This window comes from Artemia sp. Qi Xiang Cuo, chromosome 16 (assembly GCF_049724085.1).
Source record: "Artemia sp. Qi Xiang Cuo chromosome 16, ASM4972408v1, whole genome shotgun sequence".
NCBI classification, from domain to species: domain Eukaryota; kingdom Metazoa; phylum Arthropoda; class Branchiopoda; order Anostraca; family Artemiidae; genus Artemia; species Artemia sp. Qi Xiang Cuo.
In genome coordinates this window covers 44,029,064-44,044,552 of record NC_142809.1, presented here as the reverse complement: position 1 = coordinate 44,044,552, position 15,489 = coordinate 44,029,064, and the positions used below count along the sequence as shown (strand labels likewise).

Sequence of the window (15,489 nt, the reverse complement as noted above, 5' to 3'; positions counted from 1 at the left end):
AAAAATGCATTCATAGTTCCCGGTAACAAATACTATATATGTAAACAATGGGCAAATTTTGTAACTTCAAGAACTTTCCCCAGAGGCTGTGAGGGGTAACGATATCTCCAAAGGCATAGTTAAACCTTTCAATTGTGCTGAACAAAATGGTTATCTCAAAATTTTGATCGTACGATTTTTATAAAAAAATGGGCGGGGGAGGGGGCCTAAATGCCCTCCAATTTTTTCGGTTCCTTAAAAAGGGCACTAGAATTTTGTATTTCCGTTTGAATGAGCCTTCTCCCAATATTCTAGCACCGCTGTGTCGATACGATCACCCCTGGGGGGAAGAACAAAAAAAAAAAAACAAAAAAAACAACAACAACAAATAAACATGAATCCGTGATCTTTCTTCTGACAAAAAATACAAAATTCCCCTTTTTGTCAGATAGGAGCTTGAAACCTCTACAGTAGGGTTCTCTTAGTTGAATCGGATGTTGTGATTTTAATTAAGATTATATGACTTTTAGGGAGTTTCCCCCCTTTTTTTCGAAAATAAGGCAAATATTCTCGTAATCTTTGATGGGTAAGAGTAAACTTAATGAAACCTATAGATTTGGAACAAAATTTCGTTTTTTAGTGTTTCGGTTACTATTGAGTCGGGTCGCTGCCCACTTACAGTTCGTTTATCTCAAACTGTTTGTTTATTTTGACATAACTATCTTCTCACTCTTTAGCAATGACGTCAAAATTAGTAAGGTAGGGATGCTATGCCCTCCCCTAGATATTCCCTCGTCTAGATTTTGAAAAAAAATCTTAAAAAATGACTTTTATTTTTATTGAAAAAACCAAAAATCTACCCTTTCTAGATTTAAAAAAATACATTTAACCAACTATCCCCTTAAATTGTTGTATATTGACGCCACATCACAGATATTTATGAGCATATCTATTCTTATAAACAGAAGATGAAACCGTGCAAATACAACAATAAGAGATTTTAATAAACATTTTTGCATTGCACGAAACCCTCGTTTTTAAGCTATTGCTGCGGAGGGGGAGGGTATTTTTTAAATAAAGTTGCTTTATCTTGTTTTAATACTTAATCATTTATACAAAAATAATAATAATATTTATTTGCCAAAATCTTAAGGGCTATGCGGCTCTGTCAAAAATAAATAAATGTTTTATTAACATGAAATGTTAAAACCGTTGGAAAGTCAATCTGATTATGCAAATGACTGCATTTTTTGTTTCTCTCTTTTGTTTTATGTTTTCTATTTTCTCTCTTCTTTTCTGCTTCTTTTATTATAATACAAGGTTTCAATGACTATGCAATTTTCTCTCTTTTTTTAGGCTTTCTTTTTTTTCTATTTTCTCTATTTTTTCTGCTTCTTCTATTATAATGCAAGGTAGAAGACTTACAATTACCCCACTTCTAGGGGAATCGGGGGTTGTCTGAGCACATCAAAGGGTATTTGAACAGCCAATCTATAAAATGTATATTATTTATGCGTAACTTAGCAAGGAGGGAGGGATGGAACTACCTTCCCTATTAAACTGATGTAATATGTTCCTCAATAGCTTTGTGATGTTCAGTAATCTACCTTGGATAATATTTGTTATTAAAGAAAATATCTGTTTCGCCACGAAAAATATAATTTTAATTAATTTTTAGATTTTAACGTCAACTCTGGATATACTTGCATGCATCAGTGTTATCAATTACTTTTTCTGATTTAAATTATCTGTAAGTGACAATGTAAATGAGAATCACAAAAAATAATTATTTCTTCCATGAGAGAATTAACACGTTTTATTCACGCTCTTGACCTTTCGCCAAGAGGTTGTTTTTGCTGTAAACAAATTCTGTAAAATGTCCTAAGTAGGTCACGATAATGGCGTTTATATGCTTAACGTATTGCAAGGTCAAATTGCATAGACTTTAAGCATCGATACAGGTAGGATAATTCATCTTACCTCTACTAAATTGGCGGCCCTTATATTGGGACCACCTCTAGAAGCTCATGCTTGTAAATCGTGTATGCTTATTGCTTTTACTTTACCATTACTGGATATCTGCCGGCTTTTGATTTCGAGTTATCAAACAGTTGAAAAGTATAATATTGGGCAGGGAAAATGTAGGTGAAACCAAGCAAAAGCTAACCTTACAGTCTCCCTTAAGGGGGACAGACCCTTTCATATATGGAATAATTTCTATTCGTTTTAAGTTTTAATGTTACTCCATTCTTTGAGTTGAATAAGTCTGCTTTCTATTTAATTTCTTACGGTTTTTCAAATAATGCTGGGAAATCCGTCTCCCTCCTCCATGGAAGTCCTCCGTCACAAAGCATTCTCCATATAAAAGTCCTGCCGCTTAAATTTCCTCCCCTTCCCAGCTGAAAATTCCACCCTTGCTAAAAATTCTCCCACGAAAATTTCCTGTGAACAATTCTCCATAGACGATTCTCCTTACTTTCATTTGAAAAAAGTTTTTTTGGTGAATTTCTGATCGTTTTTTAAATTATGCCAGAAATTCCGCCTTCTCGAAAAATGTTTCCCAAATCCTCTCAACTATAGGAAGTTTTCCCTGCGGAAAATTCGCCCATGGAAAGTTTCTCCCGTGGAAAATCCGTGGAAACAATTCAAAACTCCTCCTTAAGATAGAGAAGATATGTTCTACAATAGTAAAATTAAGCTTATTAGGCTATGCATGACATCATATAAGAAAATACTTAAATGATATCATAAGAAATGCTTATATGATGTACTAACATAGTACACGACGTCATTTGCAAAAACAAAAATTAAGGCTCTTAACGAATTTTCTCAGACTTTTGGCTTAGATATGTTCTACAATAGTGTAGCATAGATACTTAGTTTAACTAAGATACGTTCTGCAATAGTAAAATTAAGCTTTCCCATACACATGCTAAGAAACAAAAAATACAACTCAAAAATTTACTTGATATTATTAAGGTTTTACTGAACAGCAATTTATAACTAAAAGATTTCTGTTTACGTTTTTGAAAAAGAGCCCGAAACCCCTCAAAATGAAGCCCATTTGTTATAAAAGTAAGCTTGTAAGATCCCAATTGTTGAAAACCTTTCATTGCAGGCTTAATGTTCCTACTTTGGATGACAAGGAAAACAATATTTTCATGGGTTTTTATTACAGATAAATCATGAAAACATTATCGTATTTTTTTTGGGGGGAGGGGGTAGGGGACGTTACTCCCGCAAAATTCCCCTTAAGGTTTAAAAAATGCCTTTTTCTGGGGTTTCATTGAAAAATGGCCTTTTTTGGTAATTCATTGAAAAAAAAATAACAAAACTGCACCTAGATTTTAAAATACAGTCTACCCCCCCCCGTCCCAGATTTATGCAAATAGTGGCCTTTGTGAAAAAGCGTCGTTTCCTTTTTGTCTAGTTATTTTCAGTCTTTTCTAAATTTTGCACCGAAGCTCCATCCTCTGGGTACAAGCATTAGATACATTTTTATTAATTTAATTCAGGTTAATAGTTTTAGTAATTAAATAAATTGTATCAATTTCTTTATCTTATTTATACTGACTGAATAGACTAAATTTTTTTAGTGGTGAAGCCTTTTCTGACGGGATGGATGGTAATGAGCCCCCTAAAACTGATGATAGTGGCCTCTATTCTCCCGTAGTGAGTGATAAAGACGAACAAGATGGCGATGGTAGCTCACGAAGTAGATCTAGAGAAGGTTTGTCCGGTAAGCTTTTTCTTCTTCTTTTTTAATTCTTGGACACATCAAATCCTAAGTAAAGAACGATGTGGGCACAATGTGTTGTTTTTTTTCCATACCCGGGCACTTCGTGTCGAAGGAGTCGTCGTAGAAACTTCAAAACGGGCTCACTCAATTGGAAATTGGAGTGGCTAGTGCCCTTTTTAAAAGTCAAAAGTGATTTGAGGTCAACTAGCCCCCCCCCCCCACGCCCGTAATCCCCCAAACACGTCCAATTAAAATTTTAAGATAGCCATTTGGTTCAGCCTAGTTGATTTCCAGATAGAAAATATATTTTTGAGGAGGACACTCCCCCACAACCCTCAGGGCAAGGGTTTTAAGTTATGGCCTGGGGGCATATACGGTTTTTATAGAATGTGTTGTCGTAGAAACTTAAAAAGAGGCTCATTCGATTGGAAATTCAAAGGGCTAGTGCCCTTTTTAATAGTCGAAAGTGATTGGAGGGCAACAAGCCCCCCCCCCACGCCCATCATTCCCCCAAATACATCCAATCAAAATTTTGAGAGAACCATTTTGTTCAGCGTAGTCGATTTCCAGAGAGAAAATATATTTTTGAGGAGGACACTCCCCCACAACTCTCAGGGCAAGGGTTTTAATTTATGCCCTGGGGGCATATAAGGTTTTTATAGGTGTTGTCGTAAAATCTTCAAATTAGGCTCATTCGATTGGAAATTCAAAGGGCTAGTGCCCTTTTTAATAGTCGAAAGTGATTGGAGGGTAACTAGCACCCCCCATCCCCATCATACCCCAAAACACATCCAATCAAAATTTTGAGATACCCATTTTGATCAGCGTAGTTGATTTCCAGATAGAAAATTTGTTTTTGAAGTGGACACTCCCCCACAACCCTCGGGGTAAGGGTTTTAAGTTATGGACTGGGGGCATATGCGGTGTTTAAAAAAAGCGTTGTCGTAGAAAATTCAAAAGAGGCTCATTCGATAAGACATTGAAAGGGCCAGTGCCCTATTTAATATTCGAAAGCAATTGGAGGGCAACTAGCCCCCCATGCCCATCATGCCCCCTAATACATCCAATAAAAATTTTGAGAGAACCATTTTTTCAGCGTAGTTGATTTCCAGATAGAAAATATATTTTTGAGGAGGACACTCCCCCACAACTCTCAGGGCAAGGGTTTTAATTTATGCCCTGGGGGCATATAAGGTTTTTATAGGTGTTGTCGTAAAATCTTCAAATTAGGCTCATTCGATTGGAAATTCAAAGGGCTAGTGCCCTTTTTAATAGTCGAGAGTGATTGGAGGGCAACTAGCCCCCACGCCCATCATACCCCCAAACACACCGAATCAAAATTTAGAGATAGCCATTTCGTTCAGTGTAGCCGATGTTCACATAAAAAATATGTTTTTGAGGAGCACACTCCCCCACAACCCTTAGGGCAAGGGCTTTAAGTTATGCCCTGCAGACATATAAGGTTCTTAGAGAAGGCGTTGTGGTAGAAACTTCAAAACAGTTTCATTCGATTGGAAATTCAAAGGGCTAGTAGCCTTTTTAATAGTCGAAAGTGATTGGAGGGCAAATAGCCCCCCCCCCACGCCCCTCATTCCCCCAAACACATCCAATCAGAATTTTGTGAAATCCATTTTGTTCAGCGTAGTTGATTTCCACATAGAAAATATATTTTTGAGGATGACAATCCCCCACATTCCTCAGGGCAAGGGTTTTAAGTTATACCCTGGGGGCATATAAGGTTTTTATAGAAGGTGTTGTCGTAGACACTTCAAAACAGGTTCATTCGATTGGAAATTCAAAGGGCTAGTACCCTTTTTAATAGTCGAAAGTGATTGGAGGGCAACTCGCCCCCCCCGCGCCCATCATTCCCCCAAACACATCCAATCAAAATTTTGAAATAGCCATTTTGTTCAGCGTAGTTGATTTCCCGATAGAAAATATGTTTTTGAGGAGGACACTTCCGCACAACCCTCAGGGCAAGGGTTTTAAGTTATGCCCTGGGGGCATATACGGTATTTATAAAAGGTGTTGTCGTAGAAACTTCAAAACAGGCTCATTCGATTGGAAATTTAAAGGGCTAGTGCCGTTTTTAATAGTCGAAAATTATTGGAGGGCAACTAGCCCCACCCCCACCCCCATCATTCCCCCCAACACAAACAATCAAAATTTTGAGATAGCCATTTTGTTCAGCGTAGTTGTTTTTTTAGATAGAAAATGTCGTAGAATGTCGTAAAAATGGCGTTGTCGTAGAAACTTCAAAACAGGCTCATTCGATTGGAAATTCAAAGGGATAGCACCCTTTTTAATAGTCAAAAGTGATTGGAGGGCAACTAGCCCCCCCCCTCGCCCGTCAAATCCCCAAACACATCCAATCAAAATTTTGAGATAGCCATTTTGTTCAGCGTAGTTGATTTCCAGACAGAAAATATGTGTTTTAGGAGGACACTCCCCCGCAACCCTCAGGGCAAGGGTTTTAAGTTATGCCCTGGGGGTATAAAGGTTTTTATAGAAGGCGTTATCGTAAAAACTTCAAAACAGGCTCATTCGACTGGAAATTCAAAGGGCTAGTACCGTTTTTAATAGTCGAAAGTGATTGAAGGGCAACTAGCCCCCCATGCCCTTCATTCCCCCAAACACATCCAATAAAAATTTTGAAATAGCCATTTTGTTCAGCGTAGTTGATTTCCGGATAGAAAATATGTTTTTGAGGAGGACACTCCCCCACATCCCTTAGGGCAAGGGTTTTAAATTATGCCCTCTGGGTATATAAGGTTTTTAAAGAAGGCGTTGTCGTAGAAACTTCAATAAAAGCTCATTCGACTGGAAATTCAAAGGGCTAGTGCCCTTTTTAATAGTCAAAAGTGATTGGAGGTAAAATAGCACCCCCCCCCCCCCCCCACACTCATCTTTCCCCCAAACACATCCAATAAAAATTTTGAGATAGTCATTTTGTTCATGGTTGTTGATTTCCAGATAGAAAACATATTTTGAGGAGGACACTCCCCCACAATCCTCAGGACAAGGATTATAAGTTATGCCCTGGGGGCATATACGGTTTTTATTGAAATCTTTGTCGTAGAAACTTGAAAAAGGGTTCATTCGATTTTAAATTCAAAGGAATAGTGCCCTTTTTAATAGTCGAAAGTAATTGGAGAGCAACTAACCCCCCTCTCACGCCCACCATTTCCCCAAACACATGCAATCAACATTTTATGATAGCCATTTTATTCAACGTAGTTGAAAGTTTTGGAAATTAGGTCTTTCAGGATGACGACCCCTCCCCCACATCCCTCAGGGCAAGGATTGTAAGTTATGCCCTGGGGGCATATAAAGTTTTTTATTGAAAGCGTTGTCGTAGAAACTTCAAAAGGGCTCATTCAATTGGAAATTGAAAGGGCTAGTGCCCTTTTTAATAGTTGAAAGTGATTGGACAGCGACTAACGCCCCTCTCACGCCCACCATTTTCCCAAACACATGGAATCAAAATTTTGAGATATCCATGTTATTCAACGTAGTTGAAAGTTCTGGAAATTTTGTCTTTTAGGATGATACCGACTCAGAGCCCTCAGTGCAAGGGTTGTCAGTTATGCCCTAGGGGCAAATAAAGTTTTTATTGAAAGTGTTGTCGTAGAAACTTCAAAAGGGCTCATTCAATTGGAAAGTCGAAGGGCTAGTACCCTTTTTAATAGTCGAAAGTTATTGGAGGGCAACTAGCCCCCCACCCCACGCCCACCATTTCCCCTAACATATTCAATCAAAATTTCGAGATAACCACTTTGTTCAGCGTAGTTAATTTACAGATAGAAAATGTGTTTTTGAGGAGGATACTCCCTCACAACCCTCAGGGCAATGGTTTTAAGTTATGGCCTGGGGGCATATAAGGTTTTTATAGAAGGCGGTGTCGTAGAAACTTCAAAACAGGCTCATTCGATTGGAAATTCAAAGGGCTAGTCTCCTTTTTAATTGTCAAAAGTGATTGGAGGGCAACTAGCCTCCCCCCACGCCCGTCACTCCCCCAAACACATCTAATCAAAATTTCTTAGCCATTTTGTTCAGCTTACTTGATTTCCAGATATAAAATATGTGTTTGAGGAGGACACTCCCCCACAACCATCAGGGCAAGGGTTTTAAGTTATGCCCTGGGGGTATATAGGGTTGTTATAGAAGGCGTTGTCGTAAAAACTTCAAAACAGGCTCATTCGACAGGAAATTCAGAGGGCTAGTACCCTCTTTAATAGTCGAAAGTGATTGAAGGGCAACTAGCCCCCCACGCCCTTGATTCCCCCAAACACATCCAATCCAAATTTTTAGATAGCAATTTTGTTCAGCGTAGTTGATTTTCAGATAGAAATTATGTTTTTGAGGAGGACACTCCCTCACATTCCTCAGGGCAAGGGTTGTAAGTTATGCCCTGGGGGTATATAAGGTTGTTAAAGAAGGCGTTGTCGTAGAAACTTCAATAAAAGCTCATTCAACTGGAAATTCAATGGGCTAGTGCCCATTTTAATAGTCGAAAGTGATTGGAGGGCAACTAGCCTCCCCCGCACCAATCATTCCCCAAAAACCAACCACTAAAAATTTTTAGGGTTTTATTTTTATCAACTTAGCTAATTTCCAGACAGAAAACATGTTTTTTAGGAAGACACGCCCCCAACCCATTTGATTAAGTATTTGAAGTTATGAAATGGAGACACATAAAGTTTTTATTAAAATCTTTGTCGTAGAAACTTGAAAAATGGCTCATTCGATTTTAAATTCAAAGGACTAGTTCCCTTTTTAATAGTCAAAAGTGATTGGTGGGCAACTAACCCCACTCTAAAGCCCATCTTATCACCAACACATCTAATCAAAATTTTTCGATAGACATTTTGCTTAGCGTTTTTGGAAGTTTTGGAAAATAGGCCTTTAAGGAATAAAATCCCCCTACTCACAGCCCTTAGGCACTGGTTGTAAATTTTTCCCTGGGGGCATATAAACTTTTAATTGAAATCTTTGTCGTAGAAACTTCAAAAGGGCTCATTCGATTGGAAATTGAAAGTGCTAGTGCCTTTTTTAACAGTTGAAAATGATTGGATAGCGACTAACGCCCCTCTCACGCCCACCATTTTCCCAAACACATGGAATTAAAATTTTGAGATATCCATTTTGTTCAACGTAGTTGAAAAGTTCTGGAAATTTTGTCTTTTAGGATCATAACCCCCTCAGAGCCCTCAGTGCATGGGTTGTCAGTTATGCTCTAGGGGCATATAAAGTTTTTATTGAAAGCGTTGTCGAAGGAAACTTCAAAAGGGCTCATTCAATTGGAAAGTCAAAGGGCTAGTACCCTTTTTAATAGTCGAAAGTGATTGGAGGGCAACTAGCCCCCCCCACTCCCATTATTTCTCCAAACACATCCAATCAAAATTTTGGGATAGCTATTTTGTTCAGCGTTGTTGATTTCCGGATAGAAAATATGTTTTTGAGAGGACACTCCTCCACAACCCTCAGGGCAAGGGTTTTAAGTTATGCCCTGGGGGCATGTAAGGTTTTTATAGAAGGCGTAGTCGTAGAAACTTCGAAAAGGGCTAGTTCGATTAGAAATTGGAGTGGCTAGTGCCCTTTTTAATAGCCCTTTTTGTTTTTTCGTAAAAACTTCAACAATCGATTGGAAATTCAAAGGGCTAGTAGCCCTCCAATCACTTTCGACTATTAAAATGGGTACTATCACTTTTAATTTCCAATCGAATGAGCCTGTTTTGAAATTTCTACGACATCCCTCAGGGCAAGGGTTTTAAATTATGCCCTGGGGGTATATAAGGTTTTTAAAGAAGGCTTTGTCGTAGAAACTTCAATAAAAGCTCATTCGACTGGAAATTCAAAGGGCTAGTAGCCTTTTTAATAGTCGAAAGTGATTGGAGGGCAACTAGCCCCCCCCACACCCTTCATTTCCCCAAACACATTCAATCAAACTTTTGAGATAGCCATTTTGTTCAGCGTAGTGGATTTCCAGATAGAAAATATATTTTTGAGGAGGACACTCCCCCACATCCCTCAGGGCATGGGTTTTAAGTTATGTCCTGGGGACATATAAGGTTTTTATAGAAAGTTTTGTCGTATAAACTTCAAAACGGAATCATTCGGTGGTAAATTCAAAGCGCTAGTACTATTTTTGATAGTCGAAGGTGATTTTAGTGTAATGAGCCCCCCCCTCACGCCCATCATTTCCCCAAACACATCCAATCAAAATTTTGAGATGGCAATTTTGTTCAGCGTAGTTGTTTTCCAGATTGAAAATATGTTTTTGAGGAGGACACTCCCTCACAACCCTCAGGGCAAGGGTTTCAAGTAATAGCCTGGGGGCATATAAGGTTTTTATAGAAGGCGTTGTATTACAAGCTTCAAAACAGGCTCATTCAATGGGAAATTTAAAGAGCTGGTGCCCTTTTAATAGTATAAAGGGATTGGAGGGCAACTAGACCCCCCCACGCCCTTCATTACCCCAAACACATCCACTCAAAATTTTGAGATAGTCATTTTATTCAACGTAGTTGAAAGTTTTGGAAATTAGGTCTTTAAGGATGACAAACCCTCCCCCACAGCCCTCAGGGCAAGGATTTAAAGTTATGCCCTGGGCCCTTATAATGTTTTAATGGAAAGCGTTGTCGTAGAAACTTCAAAAGGGTTCATTCAATTGTAAATTGAAAGGGCTAGTGCCTTTTTTAATAGTTGAAAGTGATTGGATAGCAACTAACGCCCCTCTCACGCCCACCATTTTCCCAAACGCATCGAATTAAAATTTTGAGATATCCATTTTGTTCAACGTAGTTGAAAGTTCTGGAAATTTTGTCTTTTAGGATGTTAACCCCCTCAGAGCCCTCAGTGCAAGAGTTGTCAGTTATTCCCTGGGGGCATATAAAGTTTTTATTGAAAGCTTTGTCGTAGAAACTTTAAAAGGGCTCATTCGATTGCAAAGTCAAAGGGCTTGTACCCTTTTTAATAGTCGAAAGTGATTGGAGGGCAACTAGCCCCCCCCCCCCCACGACCACCATTCCCCCGAACACATCCAATCAAATTTTGAGATAGCCATTTTGTTCAGCGTTGTTGATTTCCAGATAGAAAATATGTTTTTGAGGAGGACACTCCTCCACAACCCTCAGGTCAAGGGTTTTAAGTTATACCCTGGGGGCATGTAAGGTTTTTATAGAAGGCGTAGTCGTAGAAAATTTGAAAGGGCTAGTTCGATTGGAAATTGGAGTGGCTAGTGCCCTTTTTAATAGCCCTTTTTTTTGTCGTAAAAACTTCAACATTCGATTGGAAATTCTAAGGGCTAGTAGCCTTTTTAATAGTCGAAAGTGACTGGAGGGCAACTAGCCCCCCCCCACGCCTATCCTTTCCCCAAAGACATTCAATCAAACTTTTGAGATAGCCATTTTGTTCAGCGTAGTTGATTTCCAGATAGAAAATATATTTTTGAGGAGGACACTCCCCCACATCCCTCAGGGCAAGGGTTTTAAGTTATGTCTTGGGGGCATATAAGGTTTTTATAGAAGGCGTTGTCGTAGAAACTTCAAAACAGGCTCATTCGATTGGAAATTCAAACGGCTAGTACCCTTTTTAATAGTCGCAAGTGATTGGAGGGTAACTAGCCCACACCCCCACGCCCATCATTCCCCCAAACACATCCAATCAAAATTTTGAGATGGCAATTTTGTTCAGCGTAGTTGTTTTCCACATAGAAAATATGTTTTTAAGGAGGACACTCCCTCACAACCCTCAGGGCAAGGGTTTCAAGTTATGGCCAGTGGGCATACAAGGTTTTTATAGAAGGCATTGTCGTGGAAACTTCAAAAGAGGCTCATCCGATCGGAAATTCAAAGGGCTAGTACCCTTTTTAATCGTCGAAAGTGATTGGAAGGGAAGTAGCTCCCCCCCACGCCCATCAGTTCACCACAAATGTTCAATCAAAATTTTTAGATGAATCTTTTGTTAAGCGTAGTTGGTACTACTGGACATTATGTCCTTAATGATGAAAAATTACCCCCCCACAGCCCTCAGGACAAGGATGGTAAGTTATACCTTGGGGCCTTATAATGTTTTAATGGAAAGCGTTGTCTTAGAAATTTCAAAAGGGCTCATTCAATTGGAAATTGAAAGGGCTAGTGCATTTTTAATAGTTGAAAGTGATTGGATAGCGACTAACGCCCCTCTCACGCCCACAATTTTCCCAAACGCATCGAATTAAAATTTTTAGATATCTATTTTGTTCAACGTTGTTGAAAGTTCTGGAAATTTTATCTTTTAGGATGATAACTCCCTCAGAGCCCTCAGTGCAAGGTTTTTCAGTTATTTCCTGGGGGCCAAACACATCCAATCAAATTTTGAGATAGCCATTTTGTTCAACGTAGTTGATTTCCAGATACAAAGTATGTTTTTGAGGAGGACACTCCCCCACAACCCGCAGGGCAAGGTTTTAAGTTATGCCCTGGGGGCATATAAGGCTTTTATAGAAGGCGTTGTCGTAGAAACTTAAAAACAGGCTCATTCGATTGGAAATTAAAAGGGCTAGTACCCATTTTAATAGTGGCTAGTGCCCTTTTTAATAGTCGAAAGTGATTGGAGGGCAACTAGCCCCTCCACGCCTATCATTCCCCCAAACACATCAAATCAAAATTTTGAGATAGCCATTTTGTTCAGCGTAGTTGTTTTCCAGATAAAAATATGTTTTTGAGGAGGACACTCTCTCACAACCCGCAGGGCAAGGTTTTAAGTTATGCCCTGGGGGCATATAAGGTTTTTATAGAAGGCGTTGTCGTAGAAACTTCAAAACAGGCTCATTCGATTGGAAATTAAAAGGGCTAGTACCCATTTTAATAGTCGAAAGTGATTGGAGGGCAACTAGCCCCCCCCCCCGCCCATCATTCCCCCAAACACATCCAATTAAAATTTTGAGATAGCCATTTTTTCAGTGTAGTTGATTTCCAGATAGAATATGTTGTTGAGGAGGACACTCCCCCACAACCCTCAAGACAAGGGTTTTAAGTTATGCCCTGGAGGCATATAAGGTTTTTATAGAAGGCGTTGTCGTAAAAACTTCAAAACAGTTTCATTCGATTGGAAATTCAAAGGGCTAGTAGCCTTTTTAATTGTCGAAAGTTTTTGGTGGGAAACTACCCCCCCCCCCCCCCAAGCCCATCATTACCCCAAACACATCCAATCAAAATTTTGAGATAGCCATTTTGTTCAGCGTAGTTGATTTCTAAATAGAAAATATATTTTTGAGGAGGACACTCCCCCACATTCCTCAGGGCAAGGGTTTTAAGTTATGCCCTGGGGGCATATAAGGTTTTTATAGAAGGCGTTGTCGTAAAAACTTCAAAAAAGGCCCATTCGATTGAAAATTCAAAGAGCTAGTGCCCTTTTTCATAGTCGAAAGTGATTGGAGGGCAACTAGCCCGCCACGCCCATCATTCCCCCAAACACATCCAATCAAAATTTAGAGACGGCCATTTTGTTCAGCGTAGTTGATTTCCAGATAGAAAATATGTTTTTGAGGAAGATACCCCCCTCAACCCTCAGGGTAAGGGTTTTAAGTTATGCCCTGGGGGTATATATGGTTTTTATAGAAGGCGTTGTCGTAGAAACTTCAAAACAGGCTCATTCGATTGGAAATTCAAAGGGCTAGTACCCTAAGGGCTGAGGGCGTATAAGGTGTTTATAGGAAGTGTTGTCGTAGAAACTCAAAAAGGCCTCATTCGGTTGGAAATCGAACGGCCTAGTGCCCTTTTTAATAGTCGAAAGTGATTGGAAGGCTTGACATTTTTATAGTAAAAATCGATGTGGGTATAATGTATTATTTTGTTGTTGTTGTTGTTTAGACCAGGGCATTTTGTATCGAAGGAGTTGTCGTAGGAACTTCGAAAAGGGCTCATTCGATTGAAAACAGAAAGGGCTGACGCCCTTTTTAATAGTCGAAAGTGATTGGAGGGAAACTCATCCCCCTCCTACGCCCACCCTCCCATTTGATTTTATGTTTAAAAACTAAATGTTGCCATAAGATTAAATCAAAATGCACTGTGTTAATGCTAATTCCCAATAAGGCATCTCAGCAGTATCCCAAGAACGACTGTGGATATTATGTTCAAACTTTCGGGGCTGCTTCTGCTCTTAAATTTTAACCAAATCAATGTAGCGTAAGTGCATCCAAGCTATCAAAGAAAGTAAACAGATTTTTTTGCGAATGGTATCAAGTTTTCCATTTCAGGTCAACTAGAGGAGTTATGAAACTAAATTAAACACTACTATTTGTGTCCAGATTTTTAAAAGGGTGTATGTTGTTAAAAATTGCTGAAAATTTTTCTCCAGCATACAAATAGCAGGCCAAACTATAAAGTCTTAAAAAAAAAGATTTAAAGTATTATTTTCTTTTTCCCTGAAAAGACTATGTCACTATAAAACCAACAGAAATTAATTAAAAAAACTTTTTCCACAAAATAAGTTTTTCAAAGAAAAGTAAAGAACTCCATTAAACAAAAAATGAGTAAAAATAAAATCAAATAATCTACCAAGCGTGAAACTACCACAAATCAGCATCGATAAATAAATGAAACCCAAAACGAACAGAAATTAATTAAAAAAAACTTTTTCCACAAAATAAGTTTTTCAAATTAAAGTAAAGAACTCCATTAAACAAAAAATAAGTAAAACTAAAATCAAATAATCTACCAAGCGTGAAACTACCACAAATCAGCATCGATAAATAAATGAAACCCAAAACGAACAGAAATTATAATAAATAACCGAGTCAAACTCAAAACGAGCAGAAATTAACATAAGTTGGGCGCAAAACCCCTATGCCCTCCCAAGGCCAGAACAATCGCCATAATAAAGTTCTGATTTTTCAAATTTTAATACACCCTTCCAGAAATAATTCTATCTGGCCTCCTCCTCCCCCCTCTAGAGATCAATCATGCGTGTGCATACGCTTATTTTTGTAAAGAAAAACAATGCAAAAACAGCAACTTCACATCCGCAGAGCACACTTTATCATAACTTGCATCAAAGATTACGGTTTTTTCTACTCCCCTTCTGAACTTAAGCTTTAAATATGTTTAAAAAAATGTAATTAATGGAAACAAAGCTCGCCAATACAATGGAAAAGCAGTGGAGTCGCTCCTGGCGGGTTGCGCCAAGTAGGATTCCGGATCTTTCACTCCGTAATTCTGACAATGCTTTAACCAGAAATTTCAATTTTCATCTTTGTTGTGTTAGATATCTAAACAGTTGTGGCAATTTTGCTGGAAAATGCCAAAAATTTCGACGTTATGTAGCAGCAAAGAATTTGTTCAATAAATATGTCCTTTAATTGAGAAACTGGACTTGCTTTTGGATGTGCCTTGTGTTCTATAATAGGCAAAGTAAAAACAATACATTTACTTTTTTCATTCTAAAATCTAGGTCCTATATCATCTTAAATTCAAAGTTTTTAGGCTGTGTTCAACATGTACATCGTAGCAAAAGAACTGCCACTTTGTGTATATTTTATCTTTCGCTTGAAATCTGTCTTATTTTTTACATGCTTCACAGTTTATTTGTCTGTCTGTGGACACTTAATTACAAATAGTTATGTTTAATCTGGGATTTTTTTTTTGGGGGGGGGGGGTATATGCTAGTACGGTCATGATACCGTCTTGGTTTTTAGGGAACATGTGAAAATCCTGGAACAGTACTGGTAGAAATGGGCCAAATGGGCCAAAATATGACCCTTTTTGGACAAACAGGCTAAAATACAAAAG

The 15,489-nt window shown here is 38.5% G+C and overlaps 1 protein-coding gene across 1 annotated transcript in view; it reads left to right on the top strand.

Moving 5' to 3' along the window:
* LOC148942945 (uncharacterized) overlaps window positions 1-15,489 on the top strand; it is an 84,139-nt gene that overhangs the window by 60,917 nt on the left and 7,733 nt on the right. Inside the window, exon 4 of the mRNA XM_089102406.1 lies at window positions 3,576-3,718. Within this exon, the coding sequence (XP_088958532.1) occupies window positions 3,576-3,718 (143 nt within the window). The remainder of the gene's footprint in view (window positions 1-3,575; window positions 3,719-15,489) is intronic.